This window comes from Jaculus jaculus, chromosome 1 (genome assembly GCF_020740685.1).
Source record: "Jaculus jaculus isolate mJacJac1 chromosome 1, mJacJac1.mat.Y.cur, whole genome shotgun sequence".
NCBI lineage: Eukaryota > Metazoa > Chordata > Mammalia > Rodentia > Dipodidae > Jaculus > Jaculus jaculus.
In genome coordinates, this window is record NC_059102.1 from 83980872 (window position 1) to 84005629 (window position 24758).

The window sequence follows — 24758 nt, forward strand, 5'->3', positions numbered from 1 at the left end:
GGAGAGAGAGAGAGAAAGAGAGAGAGAGGGAGGAGGTGGGTCAATTAGAGAATGGGTGCACCAGGGCCTCTAGCCACTGCAAATGAACTCCAGATACATGCCCTACCTTGTGCATCTAGCTTTCGACATGGATATTGGGGAATCAAACTAGGGTTCTTAGGCTTTGCAGGCAGGCGCCTTGATTGCTGAGCCATCTCTCCAGCCCATCAATGGCTCAGTATTGACTTGGACATATCACATGCTTCTTCCAAAGATTATTATTTAATTGTGTACATGGTATAGCTTAAACTAGGAACACAAATAATTTCTTTAATGTCTCTAAAGATTTTTCTCATCAAGATAGCACTTGACTTTGCCATACAGATACAGCATATAATATTTTTCAGTCTCTGAATGACTACTTTACTAAAATTGAATTCCCTCAGTTTGCTTTTCAAAGAGCTTAGTGGCTATGTCATGGTAGCTCATTTTGAAAATAAAAATCTATGTCATTGTACACATTCAGATAAGCTGTTTGGCTGTCTGTTGCTCTTTTTATCTTGTATTTTCTTGGGTATTTTAAAATATGAATGTTTTTTAAGATATTTAATTTATTTATTTGAGCTGGGTGTAGTGGCACACGCCTTTAATCCCAGGACTTGGGAGGCAGAGGTAGGTGGATCGCTGTGAGTTCAAGGCCACCCTGAGACTACATAGTGAGTTCCAGGTCAGCCTGAGCTAGAGTGAGACCCTACCTCAAAAAACCAATATATATATATATATATATATATATATATATATATATATACACATACATACATACATACATACATACATACATATATATATATTTGAGAAAAAAAGAGAGAGGAAGGGATGGGGAGGAAGAGGGAGAGACAGAGAAAGAGAAGACTATGGGTGTTTCAGGCCCTCTAGCACTGCAAATGAACTCCAGTGCATGAGCTACATTGTGCATATGGCTTTATGTGGGTAGTAGGGAATTGAACCCAGGTCAACAGGGTTGGTAAACAATAGTCATTAACTGCTGAACCATCTCTCCAGCCCTAAATATGGGTCTTTTGAAGGGGAAGAAGTATTTTCAGCAGAAAGTTTTTCCTTCCTTCCTTCCTCCCTCCCTATCTCCTTTCCTCCCTCCCTTCTTTCTTTCTTTCGTTTCTTTCTTCCTCTTTTTTTTTTCAAGGTAGGGTCTTACTGTAGCCCAAGCTGACTTAGAACTCACTCTGTAGTTCCAGGGTGACCTGGAACTCACAGAGATCCTCTATCTCTGCCTCCTGAGTGCCACCACACCTGGCTTTTTTAAATAGCACAATTCTTATTGATAATTTTTATATATGTACATAATTATTTTAATCATAATTCCCTTGCATTACTTTTTTGTCCTTCTCCCACAAATTTTCTTTGCATAAACAATAATTAGTAAAATACTTGTTTCATGATCAAATATATTATTTGACTTCTTTTATAGAAATTCCAAGAAATTGCAGAAAAAAATATGGAAAAATTAAATCGTATTGAGAAGTCACATGAACAGTTGGGTCTTGAAAATTCTCACTTCAAAAATGTGTTGTCAAAGAATCAGAAGGAACAAATGTCGTTGCTGGCAGCCTGTGCACTGATGGCTGGTGCATTATATCCCCTCTATAGCCGATCGTGTGCCTTATCCACACAAAGAGACTTTCTCCAGGAGCAAGTCAACACCTTGGATGTGTTTAAATCAGAAATTAGAACTCTAGCTCAGGCGCTGTCAACAATAGATGAAAAGAGACAAGAAGAAGCCAAAATAAGAAAAAAACCATTCAAGGGACTGATACGTTTATTCCGGAAAGGTGTAATTGCCATTTTGGCAGCAAACAGACTCAAGATTTTGGGCCAGTCCTGTGCCTCTTTTTTTACCTGGATGGAAAGTTTTAAAGAAGGCATAAGCATTTTAGTGTGCACAGGAGAGCCCAAAGACAAGTGTAAATTTCCAAGTAAGATAATTTGTGCTTTTAAAAACCAAAGCTAAAAAAATAAAAACCTAAGTTATATGTAAATGAAATACTATGTAAATGTGGTTGTCTATTATATAAAACCTTTAAAGAATCATATAAGATGTAAATCATGTAACTTAATTCCTATATGTATGTATGCATGTGTATGTATATATATATATGTGGGTGGGTGTGGGTGTGTATATATATGGTATATAATTAGGCCATGCTTTTTGGTATAAAGATATAAAGAAATTGTATTAATTTCAATATTTTTGTTGCTTTATTATATCTGAACTATAAGTCTAGTAAAGAACCTATAGAGTGATATTCTTCAATTAAGATACTCCAAAACAGCCATTTTCCAAGTTAATTATCAGTGTATTTTCACTTTCCATTAGTGAGTATAAAATGATGCTAGTTGAAAACCTACTAAGGAGGCCTAAAATTATGCAAATGTAAAATTTTTAGCTAACATTTCATTGAACACTTCACTATTTTGAGGAAATAATAGATTCCATTATTTATCCTTTTTTCCCCTTTTGCTGAGGATTAAGCCTAGGACTGTTCTCAAACTAGGCAAATTCTCTATCACTGAGCTGTATCCTCATCTCTGATTGCTGGCTTATGAAGAAGGCTATTAAATAATATAGATAAAACTAAAGAAAAATTCTTCCTCTGTCTTTTTGGTACAATTTATTTATGTATTATATATATCTTTTATATTTTTATTTTGCATATTAGATCAATCATGTGTAACAGTTCGATTTTTCTCACTAGGGAACATTATGTATACAAAGTCTGATTTGTTTCTTAAATAGATGAATTTTACATATGGATTTAAATAACTTTTTGTAACATTTCATAATGAGTGTGCTTTACCTTTGCAGAACATCAAAAGGAACAATTACGTTGCTTACAAGCACACAGTTGGCTCACCAGTCCTGACCTTCTTGCTGCAATAATCAGTTCTATGGCTGAGTTGCAAGAAGTCATTAGTAAAACAGGTATGATTGTTTCTTTTATGTTCATGAAAAATATACTGAAAAGTAAATATCTAGAGATTCTTTATGGTACAAATTCTAATAAACTAGGAAGAAATATGTTTCTTTTCTTCCCTTCCCTTCCCTTTCCTTCCCTTCCCTTTCCTTCCCTTCCCTTCCCTCCCCTCCTCTCCCCTCCCCTCCCCTCCCGTCCCCTCCCCTCCCTCCCCTCCCCTCCCCTCCCCTCCCCGCCTCTCCCCTCCCCTCCCCAACTCTGGGGGAAGAGTTCTCTTTGGAAGAAGGACCTCCTCCTTCAGCCAACCCATCCTGGAAGCAACCTCAGAAACCCACCCAAGAGAAATGCCTGTGGATTTCTAATCAGATCAAGTTAACAACAGAACTTATCTGTCATAGTACAGAAAACTGGCACTGAAAAGTGGGGCCATTGCTACAGTAAATGTGATTATTTGGTTCTTAGTCCTTTGGAACTGATTTGCAGGAGAAATATAGAAATATTTGGAGCTCTGGACTAGAAAAGCCTTACAATTCTGTAAGCAGAGCTTACTGGACCATTCTGGTGGGAGTTTGGAAGACCAGAGGCTGAGAAAAATACTGACAATGGAGGATTGGCTCATCAGGTTTCAGAGGAGGATATAGACTCTTTTGGGAACTGGGTTAGAAACAGTTCATGTGATATTCTGGAAAAAAAATTGACTGCATACTGCCAGAACTTACAAGTAAGGGAGGAAAACTTAAGACAGAATAGCATGAAGTCTGTGGTATGGATTCTCTTAGTTATTCTTTCTCAGATTAACAATAAAGGAGAGGAAACTATAGAGAAAAAGATATTTAAAAATGTGATGTTAGGCATGGAAAAAATGTAAGCATGCTTTAAGTCCAAAGTTATCCTCTTCAGCTAATTGTATAAAAGATTATTATCATTAACAATAAGTCAACTGCTCTGCTCTGGGACAATAGGAAAAATTTCTTGAGGGATTTGAACACATTGAAGACCCTGACATGTCTATATTCACTCTCTCTCTCTCTCTCTCTCTCTCTCTCTTTCAATAAATACAAATTAAGAGTCCACAGATTCAAGACTCATAATTTTGCTGAGATTGTTGAGTGCTCACCACTAAATGAGATATTTATCATCCCTTCTAAGGCTCAGAGAACATTGTCAAAGAGGGGCAGAAAGAATGTAAGAGCCAATGAGGGAGAGAAATGCTTGAAGTTTTGTCTTCTGAATGTGAAGTGATTGTTGCATTATGACCTGACAGTGGCTGTCATTACTTGCACATGACCTACACAGTATTGGACCCATCGACATTTGGTCATAAATGATAGAGGAGGACAAAAAGTTAAATTAAATTAAACTTCAGTGGTATGGACATGGGGAGGAGGGACAAAAGAAGGTAATGGGTGGGGATTTTGATTAAAATAACATTCTGTATATGGAATTGTATTAGTCAGGGTTCTCTAGAGGAACCGAACTGCTAGAATGAATTATTTTAAAAAGGGAATTTATTGAATTAGCTTACAGTAGTCCAATAGCAGTTGCAGGCATGAGAATCACTGAACCTGGTAGCTACTCAGTCCATGTGGCCAGATGCCTCAACAGTCCCGACCCAGCATTGCAGATGGTGCCAGAAATCCTGGAGGCTTCCTGAGGAGCCGCTGGGTTTCTATCCATGCGGATCTTCAGTTGATGCTGGTCCTTAGTCCGCACTGGTCTTCAATCCACGCTGGAAGGTAGCGAGCAGCTCTGGCAGCCAAGTGGAAGGAAGGAAGGAAGGAAAAGGGAACTCTTTTACCCAGAGCTTCCTTATATCAAGTCCCCCTCTGAGCAGGGCCGCCCACTCTGGGGGAAGGGCTTACCCTGGGGGAAAGACCTCCTCCTTTAGATAATCCTTCCTAGAAGCAACCTGTGGATTACTAAACAGATCAAGTTGACACCACCTTAACTATCACAAGTCCACCACTTGTCAACTTGGCATCAAATCATGTCTCCTTACATCATACTTAATTTCTAAATGAAAACAGTAACAAGCTCATAATTCCACCTAACATAGCATAACTATCCCATGTACAACCGGAACCGCAAAATCTTCCCCCCAACACAAGCTTAGTCTCTAATATAATGGGTCTAATATATATTCAACAGTTAGCTAATGATATAATCTTAATATTGGTGTAGATACATACAAGCACTCTGTTATCAAGGCAGGACAGAAACATTGCAATCACAGTCCTCTTTTCTGTAACTGGTCACATGGCCTTAGCTGGTATTTGTAACTGCCTTCTTCTACTACCCATTCTGTATTTCCTCCACCGTCAGCAAGCACCTCAGCAGGTCTTGGTTCTTTACCTGGAGGGGTAACCCATACCTTCATTCCTGAAGGATCTGGGCCATTTATTACACTACTTCTATTGGGTTGTTGCAGTCGTCCATTGACTTTGACAACAGGACATGGTAACATTTACAGACGCCGTAAAGGATCTCCTGCACTCCAGGCATACTCTTCCTTACCTCCATTGTGGAGGAGCAGTCCAATTTCCTCCTGGTAATCTGGATCAATCACCCCTGCTATCACTGTAACTCCTTTCTCAGCCTGTTCGCTCAAGGGCATTAGGAGCCCAAAGTGACCAGGGGGAAGTCTTAGCTTCCAGTTCAATAGAATGTTCTTTGTGTCTCCTGGCAAAAGCACTGCCCCTTCTGGGACCAAGACTTTTAGTCCAGCAGAGCGTAAGGTTGTGGGAACAGGAAGCAAAACTCTAGCTAATGGGTTACTTGGGGTGATGGTAAGCAGGACCATTCCCATTTCCACCCCTTGATTCCTGGACCTGTGAACCCTCCTCCTGTGTCACACTTTCTATCTCACCTTTAGGGGCATGCCTAGCCTTCTGTCTGGTTATAGGCCTAGAGGAAAGAAGGGTGGGAACTGAGAATCACCAGCATTTTCTGCTGATTCCTCAGACAAAGAGGGATGAATCCCTCAGGCAAGGGTGGGGAGGATAATACTTCAGGATGTGGGGGTGGGGAAACAACTGCTGCTAAGGGAGGGCAGGTCATATTTTCATCCAAAACATCTTCTTCAGGATCTAACACTTCGATGTCCCCAGGTTCTTCAGGGTCTTCCTACACATCACCATCCCAAGTCACAGGATCCCACTCTTTTCCAATCAGTGCCCTCACTTTAACTTCTGATAGTTGGTGAGGCTTGGATTCGTGACATGTGCCACAATGTCCAGCTTGGTATCACTCTCTTTATCTTGCTCTGATGTGATTTTATTCTACTGTTGTTCTTTACTGTACTTGCTATAGTGAGTTTATGGGAAATTGTCTTGTCTCCACCTCTCATCTTGCTGTCAGTATGCTAGGATTACAGAATTCCATCTGGCTTTGGACTTTTTTTTTTTAATTTTTTTTTTTTTTTTTTTTTTGGTTTTGTGAGGTAGGGTCTCACTCTGGTCCAGGCTGACCTGGAATTAACTCTGTATTCTCAGGGTGGCCTTGAACTCACGGCGATCCTCCTACCTCTGCCTCCAGAGTGCTGGGATTAAAGGCGTGCGCCACCACACCCGGCTCTTTTTTTTTAATTTTAAATCTGTTAAATTTATTTTTGGTCTGTATTAATTTGCATGTGGTGTGCATGCTCATATGCATGTGTGTGTGCACATGTATGTGTGCCTTTTCTTGCAGGCCACAAGTTGATGCCACATGTGTCTTTCTCAGCTGCTCTCCACGTTATTCACTGAGGCAGAGTCTCTCACTTGAATCTAGAACAAGCTGATTCTTGGCTTTGGACTTTTTACATGGGATCTAGGAAGGATTGAACTTGGTACTCAGGCTTGAGCAGTGAACACTGACCCATGTCCCGAGGTCCTCTATTAAACTTTTAAGGAAGGTCTAATACCAACACTTCTAAAACTGTTCTACAGAACAGAAAGGGAAGGAACACTACAAAATTCATTCTATGCAGTCAGTATATCCTGATACCGAAACCAGAGAAAGATACAATCTAAAAAGAACAGACCAATTACCCTAATCACATAGATGCAAAAATTCTAAACAAAGAACTTGCAAGCTGAATTCAAGAATGCATTAAAAAAATCATTTATCCAAGCCAAGCAAATTTCCTCCTAGGCCTGCAAGATTTTTTCAACATATACAAATAAATAAATGTAATTCTCCATATAAATAAACTTAAGGACAGAAATCCCAAGATCATCCACCAGACACATAAAAGGCATTTGACAAAACCCAACATGCTTTCATGATAAACATCCTGGAGAATACAACTCAAAATAATAAATAAAGGCTATATATGATATACCTATAGGCAACACCATACTAAATTGGGAAAAACTGAAAATACTGCCTCTAAAATCTCAAGTGGGCAAACACCATAATGAAAACAAGAAGGTTGCCATCTATCTGGTATGTACAGAGTCAACATGGAAACAGGGGTTTTTGCTCACTACCTATAGATATATTATCAGCAGTAGAGTGAGACAAGGGGGCCCACAATATATACTCTTATTCAATAGTGTACTTAATGTCTTAGATAGAAGAGTGAGACAAGAGAAAGATACGAAATGGATAACAATAATACAGGAATAAATGAATTTATCCCTATTTGTAGATACCATCATTCTATACTGAAAAGACCCTACATACTTTACTCTTAGATTTAATTACCACTTTCAGAAACATTGAAGGATACAAAATAAAAAAAAAAAACAGTTTCTTTCATATAGTCCAATGATTAACTTTATGAAAAAGGAGAATTAGGAATAGTATACCATTCATAATAGTTTCCCCCCCCCAAAAAATATAAAGTACATAGAAGTAAACCTCTCCAAGGATGTTAAAGACCTCTATAATGAAAACTTGAAGGCACTTAAAGAAATGGAAGAAGCTACCCTTTGATTTTACACAAACATTAAACATACACTGAAAAAAAGATAGCCTTTTCAAAAAAATAGTGTTTGCATAACTGGATATCCACCTGCAGATTGAAATTAGATGCACATCTTTCACTTTGTACAAAAAACAATTCAAAGTGGATCAAAGACCTCAGCTGAAGTCTGAAAATATTGAACTTCTAGAGGAAAACATAGGGAATACAATTCATTTTATGGGTGTGGGCAAGAACTGTCTGAACAGGACTCCAATAGCACAGGTAATATTCCCAAGAATAAACAAATGGGACTACATTAAATTAAAATTTTTCTGCACAGCAAAGGATCTATCAAATGAACAGAAAGCATGGAAAAGGGAGAAAAATCTTCTGAACTAAACATATGCTATTATCTATTAGAAGAACATGAAGAACACATTTTACTTTTGATTGTGTTGGATATGCGATATTGGTTATTGAATGAATATGGATATTGAACTTGATCTTTGAGTCTGGGTAGCATTGCTTGCTAATTTTGTGACATGTACAAATTAGTCCCTTCAAGCTTCAATATCCTTATGTGTTTCTAGCTAATAGGACTGTTAGAAAATAAATGTAATATTCTTAGTCAATTCCTTTGTATATATAAGTGTCCTACAATGTTCATTGTTTTACTTTTTTCTTGTGTACTGATGTATTAATGGAACTAGCATATTTTTAACTTTTCATGAAACTGGAAGCTTAATAATGGTAACTTGAACTCAGCATTCAGAAAATGCTAAAGGCACTCACTACCTTCTTAACTACTGATAATGGATCTGTAGGCAGTGAGCAAAGACCCCTGTTTACATGCTGCCTCTGTAAATACTGGACAGGTGGCAACCTTCTTGTTTTCATTATGGTGCTTGCCCACCTGAGATAAATGACCTCTTCCAGGTATCCAAATGGTGTGCCTGCGAGAGATCATTTACCTCCAACAGAGGAGAATGTTATTTTCATTGAAGGATGGAGATATCAATCATTATGGGAAATAGACTGTACAACTCTTTAGATGGCTGAACTTTTTGATATGTTTGGTCCTATATAAAAAGTTAAAAACAAAAACAAATTTTCTTGGTATCCTTTGAAATATCTCTGAATCATTATTCTGTTATATATCACCTCTCTAATTAAAATTAATTGTCTTGAAGAAAGATGATCCAAATATACCCTTGTTAGTAACCACTCTACTTATTTCCAATTACATACCTGGACTAAACTTTCTAGAGGTCATAGCTACTCTTTCAGGCAAAACTCAAGCCTATGTTAAGTTCAGTTTTAAACTGAAGTTTCATATTTAAGAAGTTTGAAGCAGTAATAAATTCTATTTCTATTAATAAGCAGTTATCAGTAAATATTAAAAAGTTCAAGATTTATCCAGGTGTGCTAGTATAAACCCTGTGGTCCTAGTATTTGGTATACTTGTGTAGGAAGATTATGAGTCCAAAGCTAGCCTACATCCTGAAACTTTATCTCAAAAAAAAAAATTTAAGGTGTTTTTGAATCTTAAAAGATAATAGAGAGGCTTTCTATTCTATAAATGTGGTCTATGCATAAATGGAGTCCTAGACAACTAGAAAAGACACTTGACTTTGGGTCTTTTCTTTTAAAGAATTTATTTATTTATTTAGAGAAAGAGACAGACAGAACATATGTCTGCACCAGGACCTGCTCCTGCTGCAGATGAACTCCAGATGTGTGTACTATCTTGTGTAGGTGGCCCTACATGTGTACTGAAGAATTGAAGCCAGAGCATCAGGCTTTGCATGAAAGTGTCTTTTAATCACTTAGCTGTATCTCCAGCCCTTAAAGAATTTGTTGAGAATTTTCATATAATGTAGTTAGTGTAATCTGATTTCTTTTCATTTGTCCCTCACTTTGTCCGTCCCATTTACTGAACTGCTTTCCAACAGACCCTCTTCTGTCTTGTTGACTTCTCCCTTCCATCATCTATGTCAAAATGTTGCTGAGCTCATTTCTGTGGAGGTCTTGTGGAGGCAGTGACCACCATCATGAGGTCATAATGTAACGATCATTTTGTGTTGCAGTCAACTTTGCATTGCTGGTAGAAATCACCCAACCAAGAACAGCTTGTGGGGGAAAAAGAGGTTTATTTTGGCTTACAGACTTGAGGGGAAGCTCCATGATGGCAGGAAAAATGATGACATGAGCAGAGGTTGGACATCACCCCCTGGCCAACATCAGGTGGACAATAGCAACAGGAGAGTGTGCCAAAGCAAGGGGACACTGGCTATCATACCCACAAGCCTGCCCCCAACAATACATTTGCCTCCAAGAGGCATTGATTCCCAAATCTCCATTAGCTAGGAACCTAGCATTCAGAACACCTAAGTTTATGGGGGACCCCTGAATCAAAGCACCATACTTTGTGCCTCAATGTGCTTCTCCTCATCTTTTGGTTCCTACATTTTTGCTGCCTGCTCTTCTGCAGAGTTCTTAAGGCTTAGAGAGGGTGTTATAGATGTCACAGCTATTCTTGGCACTTTGATGAGTCTTGAGTCTCTGTAGTAGTCAACAACCCTATCTGCACAAAGAAGCTTTGCTGGCTAAAGCTGTGATAAGCACTTGGCACTAACCTATGGGGATTAAAAAATAGGTACTTAGAGGGAAATTTGATGGACACAGTATATCCATTTAGCCAGCCAACAGAGTGGCTTACTCTCTAGGGTCTATGACCTTTGCAACCATAGATTTTAGGGTAGGTTTTCAGTACCAGGCATGTATTCTCTCCCATGGAACAGGTTTCAGATACAGTCAGAGAGCATTTGGTCACCCCCACACCAGTGATGCCACTATTTCATTGGTGGGTACATGTTGGCTGGCTGGTCAGTTATGTAAGCATGCAGGGCTGTTCACCCAGCAGCCTACCTAGTACTTTCCAGCACTATGCAAGCTACCTAAGGGGAAGAAGGCTTTCAGCTCAGTTTCAGTTTGATCTTCCATTGTATTGATTCCTTTATATTTGATCTCTGCTGATTCCTCTACCTTATGGATTCAAAGATTTGGTCTCCTGAATGTATCCCAGGCTTCTTGGAAGTATTTATGATATACCTTATTTTTTATTTATTTGTGTATATATTTGTGTATGTTATATGTGTATGAATGTATGTATGTTCTTGTCTGTGTGGGTGTCAGCATTTCTATCATTCTCCCCTTATTTGCTGACACGGATATCTTTTACAAATTTATTTATTTCAATTTATTTAGTTTTTTATTTATTTGAGAGAGAAAGAAGCAGATAAAGAAGGAATAGGGGGGGGGCACCGGGCGTGGTGGTGCACGCCTTTAATCCCAGCACTCGGGAGGCAGAGGTAGGAGGATTGCCATGAGTTCAAGGCCACCCTGAGATGACAGAGTTAATTCCAGGTCAGCCTGGACCAGAGTGAGACCCTACCTCGAAAAACCAAAAAAAAAAAAAAAAAAAAAAAGTAGAAGGAATGGGCACACTAGGGTCTCCAGCCACTACAAAGGAATTCTAGATGCATTCGGTACCCTATACATCTGGCTTATGTAGGTCCTGGGTAATTGAACCCATGTCCTTTGGCTTCACAGGTAAGCACCTTGTAGCAGACAGCTTCAGGTTTGCTGAGATGAACTTTCAGACCAGGCACAGTTATGGAGGAAGGGATTTATTGAAGGTTACAGATCCAGGGGAAATTCCATAATGGCAGAAAAAGCTGGCCTGCCTTCACAGGACCAAGCAGAGAGAAAGAAGGAAGTACAAGCCTAAAGGTCAAAAGCCACACAGCACACTTCAGGAACTTCAGCTAGGCATACTTTGCATATCTTTAGATTGAAATCTGAAACCCACCACCACACCTTAAGATCACCCAGTGACATTGCCTCCAGCCAGGTAGCCAGCAGATGCAAAGTACAAACAAACAACTGAATATATTGGGGGCCATCTATTCTATTCAAACCACCACACACCTTAACCACTAAGCCATCTCTCCAGCCCAGGGACAGGATCTCTTGGTGAAGCTGTAGCTCATAGATTCAGTAAGACTTGCTACCCATTGAGATTTACCTGTCCCTGTGTGACTGTTGGGCTTACAGGTGTGTGCCAACATGCTTAACCTTTATGTGGGTTCGTTCTGGAGATCCAGGCTCAGGTTCTTATAGCCTTCTATTGACTGAACCATTTCTTTAGCCTGAGTTTTCCCATTTTATATGCTTGTATGGATTATTGCTATATATTGTCCTCCATCTCATCTCCAAAACACATTCTTTTGCCTAGTCTTGTCTGCTGGTGTTGCTTTCTGATGCAATTTAAAAAATATATTTTATTTATTTATTTGTGTGTGAGAGAGAAAAAGATGAAGGGGGGGGAGAGAGAGAGAGAGAGAGAGAGAGAGAGAGAGAGAGAGAGAGAGAGAGAGAGAGGGAGAAAGAAAGAGAATATGGGCATGCTAGGGCCTCTATTTAGCCCCTGAAAATGAACTCCAGATGCATGCACTGTTTTGTCCATGTGGCTTACGTGGGTACTGGGGAATTTAACCTGGCTCCTTAGGCTTTGCAGGTAAGTACCTTAACCACTAAGCCATCTTTCTAGTCTGTGATTTAATTTATTTGGATGATTTTTTTTTTTCATTTCTAGAATTCCTGTTTGTTTCTACAAAGTGTGTTTTTTTCAGCTATTTAAGAGGAGGCACAGTGCTGCTCCCCACTTACTTGTCTGCAAGTCTGGTGTAGTCTAGCTGTAGAAGATCTTTTTTCATTACACTTGTGAACCTGTTAAGTATCAGTTACAGCAGTGTTGGGTTATTGGGTGGAGAAGGAGCAATTCATAGAGCTTTAATTTATTTTAATTTTATTTTATGAAAGAGAGAGAGTACGAGAGAGAGAGAGAGAGAGAGAGAGAGAGAGAGAGAGACACACACACACACACACACACACACACACACACACTTGGCATGTCAGGGTTTCCAGCCACTGCAGTCGACTCCAGATGCAAGACCCTGTGTACATGCATGATACTTTGCATATCTTTAGATTGAAATCTGAAACCCACCACCACACCTTAAGATCACCCAGTGACATTGCCTCCAGCCAGGTAGCCAGCAGATACAAAGTACAAACAAACAACTGAATATATTGGGGGTCATCTATTCTATTCAAACCACCACATACCTTAACCACTAAGCCATCTCTCTAGCCCAGGGACAGGATCTCTTGGTGAAGCGGTAGCTCATAGATTGTGCACATGCATGACCCTGTGTATGCATCACCTTATGTCTATGGCTTATGTGGGATTTGGGGAGTTGAACATGGGTCCTTAGGCTTCACAGGCAAGTGCCTTAACTGCTAAGCCATCTCTCCAGCCCTTGTAGAGTTTTTAGAGCAAAGGCCATCAATATTTAATTAGTGAAATGAAGATGGGAATAGTAAAATGACAAAAAAGGGTAAAGTATGAGATAGAAGACATGTCTGTTATAGATATGAAATGCAGACTATTTTAGATGATTAAACATAGAGAGTATTTTTAGGAATGAAAACGTGGGATAGTTATAGGGGTATATTTTATTTCTATATTACAATATAGTGGATTAATAATGAACAAATTTGCAAGTGATTAGGAAATATAAATATTAGAAATTAGGAAATGAAATTAAAGTTTTTATTATTCTCTTTTTTTTTATTATTCTCTTTTATTATTCTTTATAACTCATGTATTTGTTTGCAATAAAGGAAGAAAGAAAAGAAAAAGAAAGAAAGAATGAAAGAAAGGAAGAAGGAAAGTGCCAGGGCCTCTGCCACTGCAAATGAACTCCAGGTGCATGTGCCACTTTGGGCATTTAGGTTTACATAGGTACTGGGGATTTGAACCTGGGCCATTAGGCTTTGCAAACATGTACCTTTAACTGCTGAGCCATCTCTCAGCCCCAGAAAATGAAGTTAAACTATAAAAATATTGCAACCACCCCACCAACAAAACAAAAACAAAATGGACACCACAAAACAAAAAATAAAAGAAGCAAAACAAAAACAATGTACACACCAACCAAGCTACCAACTAATCTAATCAACCTATTACAACCAAAGAAAACAAAAGAAGAAAAACAGGAAGAAAAAAGTACCAGTTCTTGTCTGCACCCTGTGTTTGTTTTTATTTTATTTTATTTTTTTCAGCAGTATAGGAGAGAGCCCAGAGACTCCTCTATATGAAGATGTAGAGGACTGATGCTGACTCATTTGCAGAGGTAGACTCCTGGGAGGGTGCTGAACTCACAGCAGGCCTGGGCCTAGTGGGCCTAGTGGGCCTAGTGGGCTGGGGATAGGTCTTGTCACAGGGAGACTGAACTCACTACAACCGTGGGGCAAAGGCAGGGCCTTGTCCTATTTGCTGATCTGGTGACCAGTAGGCAGAGTCAGAACCTTGTCTTTTGTGCTGATCTCCCTATGACTAGTGGGTAGAGGCAGAGCCTTGTCCTGTGGCCACTGATCTTTCATCTACAGATGGACCTCCAATATAGTTTAAGCTCCTGTTTGCTCATCAGTAATTAGGAGACCATCAGACACATGGTGAGTAACCACAGTCATCTTTTGTACAGGTATGAATGCTGGATCATATAGTGAGTCAAGTTGAAGGGAAAATACCTTTTCATTGTTCATCTATCAAAAGGAGAATATATATAAACATATATTTGTTTCTTCAAGGCAGGGTGTCACTGTAGCCCAGGCTTACCTGGAATTCACTCTGTAGTCCCAGGCTGGCCTTGAACTCACAGTATTCCTTCTGCATCAGGCTCCTGAATGCTGGGACTAAAGGCATGCTCTATTATTGCCTTTATTTATTTCCATTATCCCCTACAAACTAAATTCTCTTCTCTTATCCTTGAAAGAACAAATCTAGAAATTCTTCAGAACTGTTTCAAGAGAATTACTGAAATTACTTCTACTTTTACAGAATAAAATTTGAATCATAGTACAGACCCTTTTCATTCCATTACAAACTATATTGAATAGTTTACTTAGGCAAAGTTAAACTAATTGATTTTAGGACCTGCAACAGATTTTGAATTTAAAAGTGTTGGAGTGTTCTGGTTGTTTTTATAAAAAGCTTAGTATTTGTAAAGTGGACTATAGAAATTTTAGTAACATTTGTAGTACTATATATAGTATGCATATGTGAATCTGAATTTTCACAATGTTAAAAAGTAAGAACTAGGGCTGGAGAAATGGCTTAGCAGTTAAGGCACTTGCCTGCAAAGCCCAGAGAACAGGCCTGATTCCATAACTCATGTAAGGCAGAAGAAAAAGGTGGCATTGTGTCTGGAGTTCATTTTCAGTGGCTGGAGGCCCTGGCATGCCTGTTCTCTCTCTCTCCCACCTCTCTTTCAAATAAATAAATAAAAATAAAATGTTCTTTTAAAACAGTCAGAAGCAGTTTGATTTCCAAAATTACATATATCATATTTATTGAAACCCCTTCATATGTTAAGTGTGCTTATTGTGTGTTAGCAACAGCTTTGCCATGTTGTATCTTTCCTTTTTTTTTTTGCATATGTGTGTGCATGTGTAATGTAGCATGGTGTATGTGGTATCTGGTATATACATGTGTATGTGCCCATGTGTTGCTTACCTGTGGTGAGATGTGCTCACCATGGAGGCTAGAGAGGAGTGCTGGGTATCCCCCTCCATCGCTCTTCTATCCATTGTTATTTAAACCAGAGTTTCTTATTAATCTCAGAGCTTGCATTCTGACACCCCCCCACCCCAACCCCGGCAATCTCCAGTGATTCTCCAGTCTCAGTCTCTGTTTCCCACAGGATTGGGGTTACAGATGTGCATAGCCATGCCCAGTTGTTTATGTGGATCCTGGGGACCAAACTGAAGTGTTTCTGAGACTTCTGCTGGCCTTAATGCTTGCACAGGAAGTACTTTTAACTACTGACACATATGTTCAGACTCTATGTTATATCTTTAAAAATAATTTTATATTTTAAATTGGTTATCTTTTATTGAGTAGATGAATAATCAAGTGTAACATTTTTAAGCCATATTTGGCTAAGTTTTGCCTTATTTGTAATCCTACATAGTTTTATTTATGGATTTAAGATGATTATCCCAAAAAGGGAAGCCATAGATTTCACCAGACTACCAAAAATGACCACCATATGCACAAGAGTGATAGAGAACTTCCACTTTACCTGACCCTTACTGTAATATCATTTCTCTGAGTAAAGATGTGTTTAGAAGGTACTCTTGTTGTTGGGCATTTATAGGTATTTATTATTAGTAGTATAAATAATACTAGTAGAAACAAAAGTTACTGATTCTTTTTTAAAATTTCACCTTTATTATTTATTTGCAAGCAGAGAGAATTAGAGAGAAGACAGACAGACAGAGAGAATGGGCACACCAGGGCCTCCAGCCTCTGCAAATGAATCCCAGATGCATGCACCACTTTGTGCATCTGGCTTTACATGGGTACTGAGGAACTGAAGCCAAGTCATTAGGCTTTTTAGGCAAAGCCTTAACTGTTGAGCAATCTCTCCAGCTTGAGTTATTTATATATATATATATATATATATATATATATATGTATATATATATATGTATATATTTATATATTTAAATATATATATATGTATATATATATATTTAAATTTTATTTATTTATTTATTTGAGAGCAACAGACAGTGAGAGAAAGAGGCAGAGAGAGAGAGAGAGAGAATGGGCGTGCCAGGGCCTCCAGCCACTGCAAACAAAATCCAGATGCGTGCGCCCCCTTGTGCATCTGGCTAACGTGGGTCCTGGGGAATCGAGCCTCGAACCTGGGTCCTTAGGCTTCACAGGCAAGCGCTTAACCACTAAGCCGTCTCTCCAGCCATATATATTTTTTGAGGTAGGTTTTCATTCTAGCTCAGGCTGGTCTGGAATTCACTATGTAGTCTCAGGGTAGCTTCAAACTCATGGTGATCTTCCTACCTCTGTCTCCCAATTGCTGGGATTAAAGCTGTGTGCCACCATACCCAGCTGAGTTACTGATTCTTTTTTTTTTAATTACTTTAATATTTTATTTTTTCAATTTTTATTTATTTATTTGACAGAGAAAGAGTGAGAGAGAGGGAGAGTGAAAGCAAGATAGATAGAGAGAGAGAGAAAAAGAGAATGGGCGCTCCAGGGCCCCCAGCAACTGCAAATGAACACCAGACACATGCTCCCCCTTGTGCATCTGGCTAACATGGGTCCTGGGGAATTGAACCTGGGTCCTTTGGCTTTGCAGGCAAACACCTTAATGGCTAAGCCACCCCTCCAGCCTGAGTTACTGATTCTTTTTTTCTTCAAAACTAGCTTTATATTGAGTTACTGATTCTTAATCAGGGTTCTGTAGCTCTTTACATTGTCTCACACAGTGCTTTTATATATGATATAGTTATAGCTAATTATTTAATAAGTGAATGAGGAATACACTACACAGCACTTTTGAGCTAGACTGTTACTTTTGTAACGTCTTCATGTACTACAGAAACCTGCACAAAACAATCAGAGGTCATTTTTGACTATTTTTAAACTTTTGGTAATTTCTACAAATATCCTGTGCTTATATACAGTTTTACATGAAGAAATCATAACATAATGACTCATTGTAACTTTTTCCCTACATAATAGACAACTATTTTTCCATGTTGACCAAATAGGTCTGTATCACTAATTATATCTAGTTACCTATTATTGTACTACACATACACACACACACACACACACACACATATATATTGTCATTTATTCAAGAAATGATGAATATTGATTTCTTTTCCTGTTTATACTATTTTTTTTCTTGGTTTTTCGAGGTAGGGTCTTACTTTTGCTCAGGCTGACCTGGAATTGACTATGTAGTCTCTGGGTGGCCTCGAACTCACAGTGATCCTCCTGCCTCTGCCTCACAAGTGCTGGGATTAAAGGCATGCACCACCCAGCCTGGCTTGTTTTTACTATTTTATGCCACACTGTAATAAAGTATGCCCTATTTTTACATGTATACTTATGAAATTATTTCTTTAGCTAAATTTTTAAGAAGTAGGATTACATACTTTTGAAAAATATCACTTTTCATAAAAGTTGCTTTATATTATACTCATGCATGGTATTAATAGTTATGGTTTCTGTAACAACTTTAGGACAAAGGGTTTTGGAAGTATTTTAAAAACATATCAGTAGGAGTGGCAAAGTCTATACTATTGTTTACTTATACTTTTTGATTGTTATGTTGCATACTTCTTTCATTTGTTTTAAGTTCATTCATATTTATTTACAAATTATCTTAGTTGTATTTGAAGTTTTAGTATTTTTCTTTGTGTTTTATCTCCCTTTTGATTTTATGGCTCTCCCTGTTCTGTGTTTCTTTGTTCTTTTAGTCCTGGTACAAGGGATCAAACCCAGGGCCTCAGATATGCAGAGAGGCGTGGAAGATAAAGTCTAAGTTGAATGGAGATCCCAGGATGTTGCACATAGTAGGACCATAGGATGTCCACCAAGAAACTATTGTCTCAGAGTTGAACTAGCATTCGAGAGAGAGAGGCAGTATATTCTATAGGTAGTAGAGCTGGAGCAGTGAGTTTACCTAAGACTCTGGGATCCAGATAACTTCATGAGTCTCAGATACTGGATATATAGCTGTGACTTTTTAAAATTTATTTTATTTAATATATATTATAACAGGTTATACTTGACCTGCTCCTAAGTCCTTGGGACCCTCCTCTGTGGGGTTATAGTCACTGTGGGGTTATGAAGGCCTCAGTCCCTTTGGTATAGTGGGAAAACCATGCCTCAGAGTACCCCTGCCCACTCTGTGACTCTTACAATCTTTCTGCCCCCCTCTTCTGTAATGTTCCCTGAGCCACAACAGGCCTGTTGGCAGTCTGATTTAGTGTTGAGTTCTTTGTAGCTTCTGGATTTCTGCTTTGATGGGTTATGGTTGATCACAGTGTCTGACACCATTGCCCAGGAGCTGATTGTCAGGCTAGCAGTAAGAGCAGTATTCATATTGCCACCACCTCTATGATTTCTCCTGGGCCCTGGCAGATGTGGTAGAAGGGACATGTCTCCTGGTGGGCAGTCAGGTATCTTTTTGTCTTATCAATAGATCTTAGTTCTCCTCCATTTTCTCTGCCTTCTATAAAGTAAAACAGATTGTCCAATGAAGAGCAAGAGCAGCTTGAGTTAAAAGGGTTATACAAAGTTAGTTGAGGGACTTTTTGGTGTGCAAGCTGACTCCTCTTCTCTAGAGAGCAGTGGGGGATTTTTTTGAATTCTGAGTTTCCTCACCATGGGATTCTGACGTGGTTTCCAGTACAAGGTATGAGTTCTCTCCCACTGAGTGGGTCTAATCAGAAAACAGTTGGTTCCCCCCAGACGCTGTGTGCCACTGTTGCACAAGTGTGTACTTCTTGTCTGTCTGGTTTATTTTATGTTCTGCAAGGTCCCCTGCTTATTCATGCTGCTGGTGACCAGTGTTTTGCAGTGGCTTTCTAGCACTATGAGGGTTAGCCAGGATAGAGCTAATTTCCCTGTTACAGTATGGTATACTGATATCCTGTGACTGCAGCCTGTTGTGTCTCCAGCAATAGGGTCTTAGCCAAAAGGTAAGTAATCAAGTATTTTGGCAATATTCTTCATTGTTTTGGGGAACTCATGGGTAGCCTGGGCCAACAGCTTACTGTGGGGGTTACTGAATTGTGGGCCTGGGATTCACCAACCAGAGTTCATGGTTTTGTGGTTAAGCTTTTCTCACCTTCTAGCTGAACTGTCCTCCCTCCCCCTTTATTGGTGATTGTATCTTCTGTAATGTTAGTCACAAGGAGGGTTTCTATGGAACTTATTCATGTTGTCTTAACCTTAGTATTATTCCCTCCCTACCCTTGCTATCTCTACCCCTCCATGTCCTTCCTAGCCCCCATATTCTATCCTGCCATCAACCTGTCAAGTTATTCCTCCTCTTCTCTCCCTATTTTCTTCTGTCTCCTGGTTTCATTCTAGTTTTATGCCCATATTTCTGTTTTTAAAAAAATTATTTGCAAGGAGTGGGTGGGTGGGGGTAGAAATGAGAATGGGCATGCCAGGGTGTCTAGCCATTGCAAAGGGACCCTGGATACATATACCACTTTGTGTATTTAGCTTTACATGGGTACTGGGGAATTGCTTTGCAGGCAAGTTCTCTAACTGCTGAGCCACCTCTCCAGCCCAGTGCCCACATTTCAGATGCTTTAATACTGTTTGAACACATTTCCAATTGATCCCAGTTAGGAACCACAAATGAGGGAGTACATGTGTTTGTGTTTTTGTTCCTGCATGATCTTACTTTAGGATGGTATTTTCCAACCCCATTCATTTTGCTGCAGATTTCATTTATTATTACCACTGAATAGAATTCCATTGTGTAAATGTACCAAACCTTCATTATCTGTTCATCAGTTGATGGACGCCTGGGCTGATTCCAATTCCTAGATATTGACTAGTTTTTTTTTTTATTGTTTAGTGTTTTGAGTTCTTTATACATTCTGGGTACTAGACCTTTGTTGGAGGCTGGTGAAGATTTTCTCCCATTCTTTGGGTTGTTTATTGATTCTGTTGCTGGTTTGATTATCTGTATAGTAGCTTTTTAGTTTGATGAGTTCCCAGTGGTTGAATGTTGATCTAATTTCCTGTGCTACTAGGTGATTGATACTTATCAAGTGTTTAACCACTTTTAGTTTTGCATTCACTGAAGGAATATTCTTATGAACTTGAGGCATATGTGCTTTTTCTAGTCCAAGCATCTTTATTGTATCCTTTTCCCAGTATGGACACCCTTTTATACTTGTTTTTTTTTTTTTAATTCAATTTATTAGTTTTCTTTTCAGCAAATACAGGCAGTTTGGTACCATTGTTTAGGCTCATCTATGATCTACCCCCTCCCATTGGACCCTCCTTGTTGATATAAATGGGTCGTGCATTGTGGAGCTAGCCCACAGTTATTGGTATGATAAATGTCTCTGCAAATCATGACCCAACATGTGACTCTGACATTCTTTCCGCCCCCTCTTCCGCAAAATTTCCCTGAGCCATGTTGGGTTCATTTTTGGTCTGCTTCAGTGCTGAGGTGTTGGGGGCCTCTGAGGCTCTGGCTCTCTGATTTGATAGGAGTTGATTTTTCTCTGCGTTGGTCTCCTTCCCCTTTGTGCTGGTATCCGGTTCACAGGAAAACATCACCCTTGCTTGTTTCGCCAATTGTCCTTAGTTTCAGTTGGGCTCCTTTTGAGGTATGTTGGGGTAGCTCTCTCCTTAGGATCTGCATCAGTCTGCAAAAGAGAAGCAGATTCTCCAACGGAGAGTAAGTTAGCACCCGGAAAATTGAGATAACACTTACTTTTTTGATAGAGAGTTTGATAGGTGTAGGCTCTCTTGTACCCCATGATTGATGGTAGCTTGATACTGGAGAGTGGGCTTATGTTTGGGTATGGTTCTGACTTGTTTCCCAGCTCCAGCTATGGGTCTTGTACCACTGAAGGGATCAGTTAGCCAAATCAAGAGCAGTTGGTTCCTCACCATGGCTGTGTGCCACTATTGCACTTGTATGGGCATCACATCTGGTTATTTGTTGCTAATTAGGTTAGACAATGAGTTGCTTGGACAGATCTTGGTCATTTCCCCCAGTCGCCTATGTAGTGCCTCCTGGAACTAGACACGCTGACTGTCTGGGGACTGACTCTCTCCTGGCTTCCAGCCATGTCATTCCATTTTACGTGTCAGCTGCGTATGGAGTCTTCAGCAATAGGGTCTTACCACTGGCCTTTGGTGAGTCATCAAGTACTCTGACAGAAGTCTTTCATTGTTGTGGGAAACCTTGTAGATTTCTCTGATCAAAAGCTCATTGTGGATGGTAGGCCCAAGCTGGAAGTGGGGGTTACAGGTCAGTGCCCACTAAGAAATTGAGGAAAAACATAAATAATATAGAAGAGTTAGAGAGGAGAAAGAGAGAGGGGAAAGGGGGAGAGGGAGGGAGGGAAGATGTAGAAGATTTAGGTTAGTCTTGATCCTACCCTCTCCAGTGTCTTGTGGTTCAGGTGTTTCCTGTAAGAGTCTAGTGAAGGTTCAGCCATTTGGTCTGTCTTTTAGGAAGTAGAATTTTATGGTACCATTGCCGTTTGGGTCCAGATTACTGTTTTCCACCCTTCGTTGCCCTTCCCGCTCTCCCCATCCATCCTATTGTCTAGTCCATGAGGTGCTTGCTGGGTATGTAAGGTATCTTGGGTAGATTCAGGTTAGGTGTTGTAGATGAGTGAGACTATGTGTCGAGTTTTTTTTCTGTGATTGGGTAAGTTTGCTGAGAATGATCTGTTCCAGGTTCAACCATTTTTCCTCAAATTTCTTTATGTCATTTTTTCTTACTGCTGTATAGAATTCCATTGTGTAGATATACCACATCTTTGTTATCCATTCTTCTAATGATGGACATCTGGGTTGATTCCAGCTTTTAGCTATTACGAATTGAGCCGCTACAAACATGGTTGAGCAAATCTCTCTGGCCTGTGATTTGAAGATTTAGGGTAGATGCCCAGTAAGGGTATAACTGGGTGTGTTGGTATTTCTATAGTCAGCTTTTTCAGGAGTCTCCATATTGCTTTCCAAAGTGGTTGTACCATCCTGCATTCCCACCAACAGTGAATGAGTGTCCCTGCTTCTCCACATCCTCGCCAGCATCTATTTTCATTTGATTTTTTGATCTTGGCTATCCTTATTGGGGTAAGGTGGAATCTCATAGTTGTTTTAATTTGTATTTCTCTGATGATTAGGGATGATGAACATTTTCTTAAGTGTGTGTTTGCCATTTGTATATCTTCCTCTGTGAACTGCCTGTTCAACTCTGTGCCCCATTTTGTGAGTGGAGTATTTGTCTTATTGTTTAGACTTTTGAGTACTTTGTAAATTCTAGAGATAAGGCCTCTATCAGTTGGATAACCTGCAAATATTTTCTCCCATTCTGTGGGTATTCTATGGGTTTTGCTTATTATATGCTTGTCTGTAAAGAAACTCTTCAGCTTCATATGATCCCATTGGTTGAGTGACTGTTTAAGAACTTGAGCCACTTGGGTTTTGTTCAGGAAGTCTTTTTCCATTCTTATATCATAGAAAGTACTTCCTAAATTTTCTTCCAGTAGTATTCGAGATTCTGGTCTTATGTTGAGGTCTTTGATCCATTTGGATTTGAGTGTAGTGCATGGTGAAATGTGTGGGTCAAGTTTTAGTTTCCTGCATGTGGTTATCCAGTTTGTCCAGCACCATTTGTTGATGCTATCTTTTTTCCAGCCTATATTGTTCAGGCCTTTGTCGAATATCAAGTAGCTATAGTTGCTTGACCCAAAATCTGGGTCCTCAAGTCTACTTCATTGGTCTATACTCCTGTTTTTATGCCAGTACAATGCTGTTTTTATTACTATGGCTTTGTAGTATAGCTTTAGATCAGGTATGGTGATGCCACCAGAGGTATTTCTTTTGCTGAGGATATGTTTGGAAATACAAGGCCTTCTGCCTTTCCATATGAAATTTGAGATCATTTTTTCTTTCTCTGTGAAGAACACTATAGGGATTTTAATTGGAATTGCGTTAAATCTATATATTGCCTTTGGTAGGATTTTCATCTTCACAATGTTAATTCTGCCTATCTTCTGTGGGAAGTTCTTGTGGCAGCTTCAGGGGCTTGATACTTATCAAGTGTTTAACCACTTTTAGTTTTGCATTCACTGAAGGAATATTCTTATGAACTTGAGGCGTATGTGCTTTTTCTAGTCCAAGCATCTTTATTGTATCCTTTTCCCAGTATGGACGCCCTTTTATACTTCTTATTCTGGTAACAGCATGCAGTTTATGAGGGTGATGTGGATCTCCACCATATTTTTCACGATCTTCAGGACTAGGCTGAAACACTTTGTCTGGAATTCTTGATTTGGTAAATCTGTGACGAATCCAATTTGTACCAATGAAAGATTCCACAGTTTTTGTCACAGTCTGTAGTTTACCTGGGGACCTCTGTACCACTGAGTGCAAAATTCCTGCCATTATATATTAATTCTCCTCTTTAGAGGCTGACATGCAGAAGGTCCTGGGTTTACTCCCTAGTAATGTTCTTAGAAATAAATTTTATATACTTTTATCCATTTAATAATTTTTATTTTATGTTTTGCTCTGAAGCAATGTAGTTTTAAAAATTTAATGTGTACAGCAAATGAAAAACTTATCTTTCTTTCTTTATACATTGAAAAATAAAAGAAATTTAATACCGTTTTTTTCCAAAGTAGGCTCTCACTCTAGCCCAGGCTGACCTGGCACTCACCCTGTAGTCCCAGGTTGGCCTCGAACTAACAGTGATCTTCTTGCCTCTGCCTCAAATGCTGGGATTAAGCATGTACAACATTATGCCTGGCTACAGTTTAAATTTTTGAATATACAGTACTTGTTAGGCAGTTAACTGTACCACAGAAAACTATTTATCACCTCCCTGTTCAATGTTGCTGTTTAATGTTGAACTGATATAATCTCACATTTGTACATACAGGTTTTCTTGGTGAAAGTGTCTAATTTATTTTTGTGTTTATGATGTAAAACAAGATTTAAATTAACTTCCACAGCAGAGGTGCTGGAAATGTAGAATGGTTTACTGCTGAAATTTAATTTACATAATCTTTCTAAGCTTGTCCTTTTATGTGGCTACTATCATGAGACAAATAATGACAGATTTAAGACCTGCCTAGAATAGAGAAAGCTAAATTACATGACTGTTATGAAGGCATAAATAAATCTATTTACCATTATCTGCAACACCAATTAGTAGAAAGAGTACTGACAATTTTATTTATCA

General features: G+C 39.1%; 1 protein-coding gene across 6 annotated transcripts in view; it reads left to right on the forward strand.

Moving 5' to 3' along the window:
* Ccdc171 (coiled-coil domain containing 171) overlaps positions 1-24758 on the forward strand; it is a 553592-nt gene that overhangs the window by 283166 nt on the left and 245668 nt on the right. For all 6 annotated transcript variants that reach the window (XM_045160095.1, XM_045160091.1, XM_045160110.1 and 3 more), the window contains 2 exons: positions 1466-1970; positions 2861-2977. In XM_045160095.1, the coding sequence (XP_045016030.1) occupies positions 1466-1970; positions 2861-2977 (622 nt within the window). The remainder of the gene's footprint in view (positions 1-1465; positions 1971-2860; positions 2978-24758) is intronic.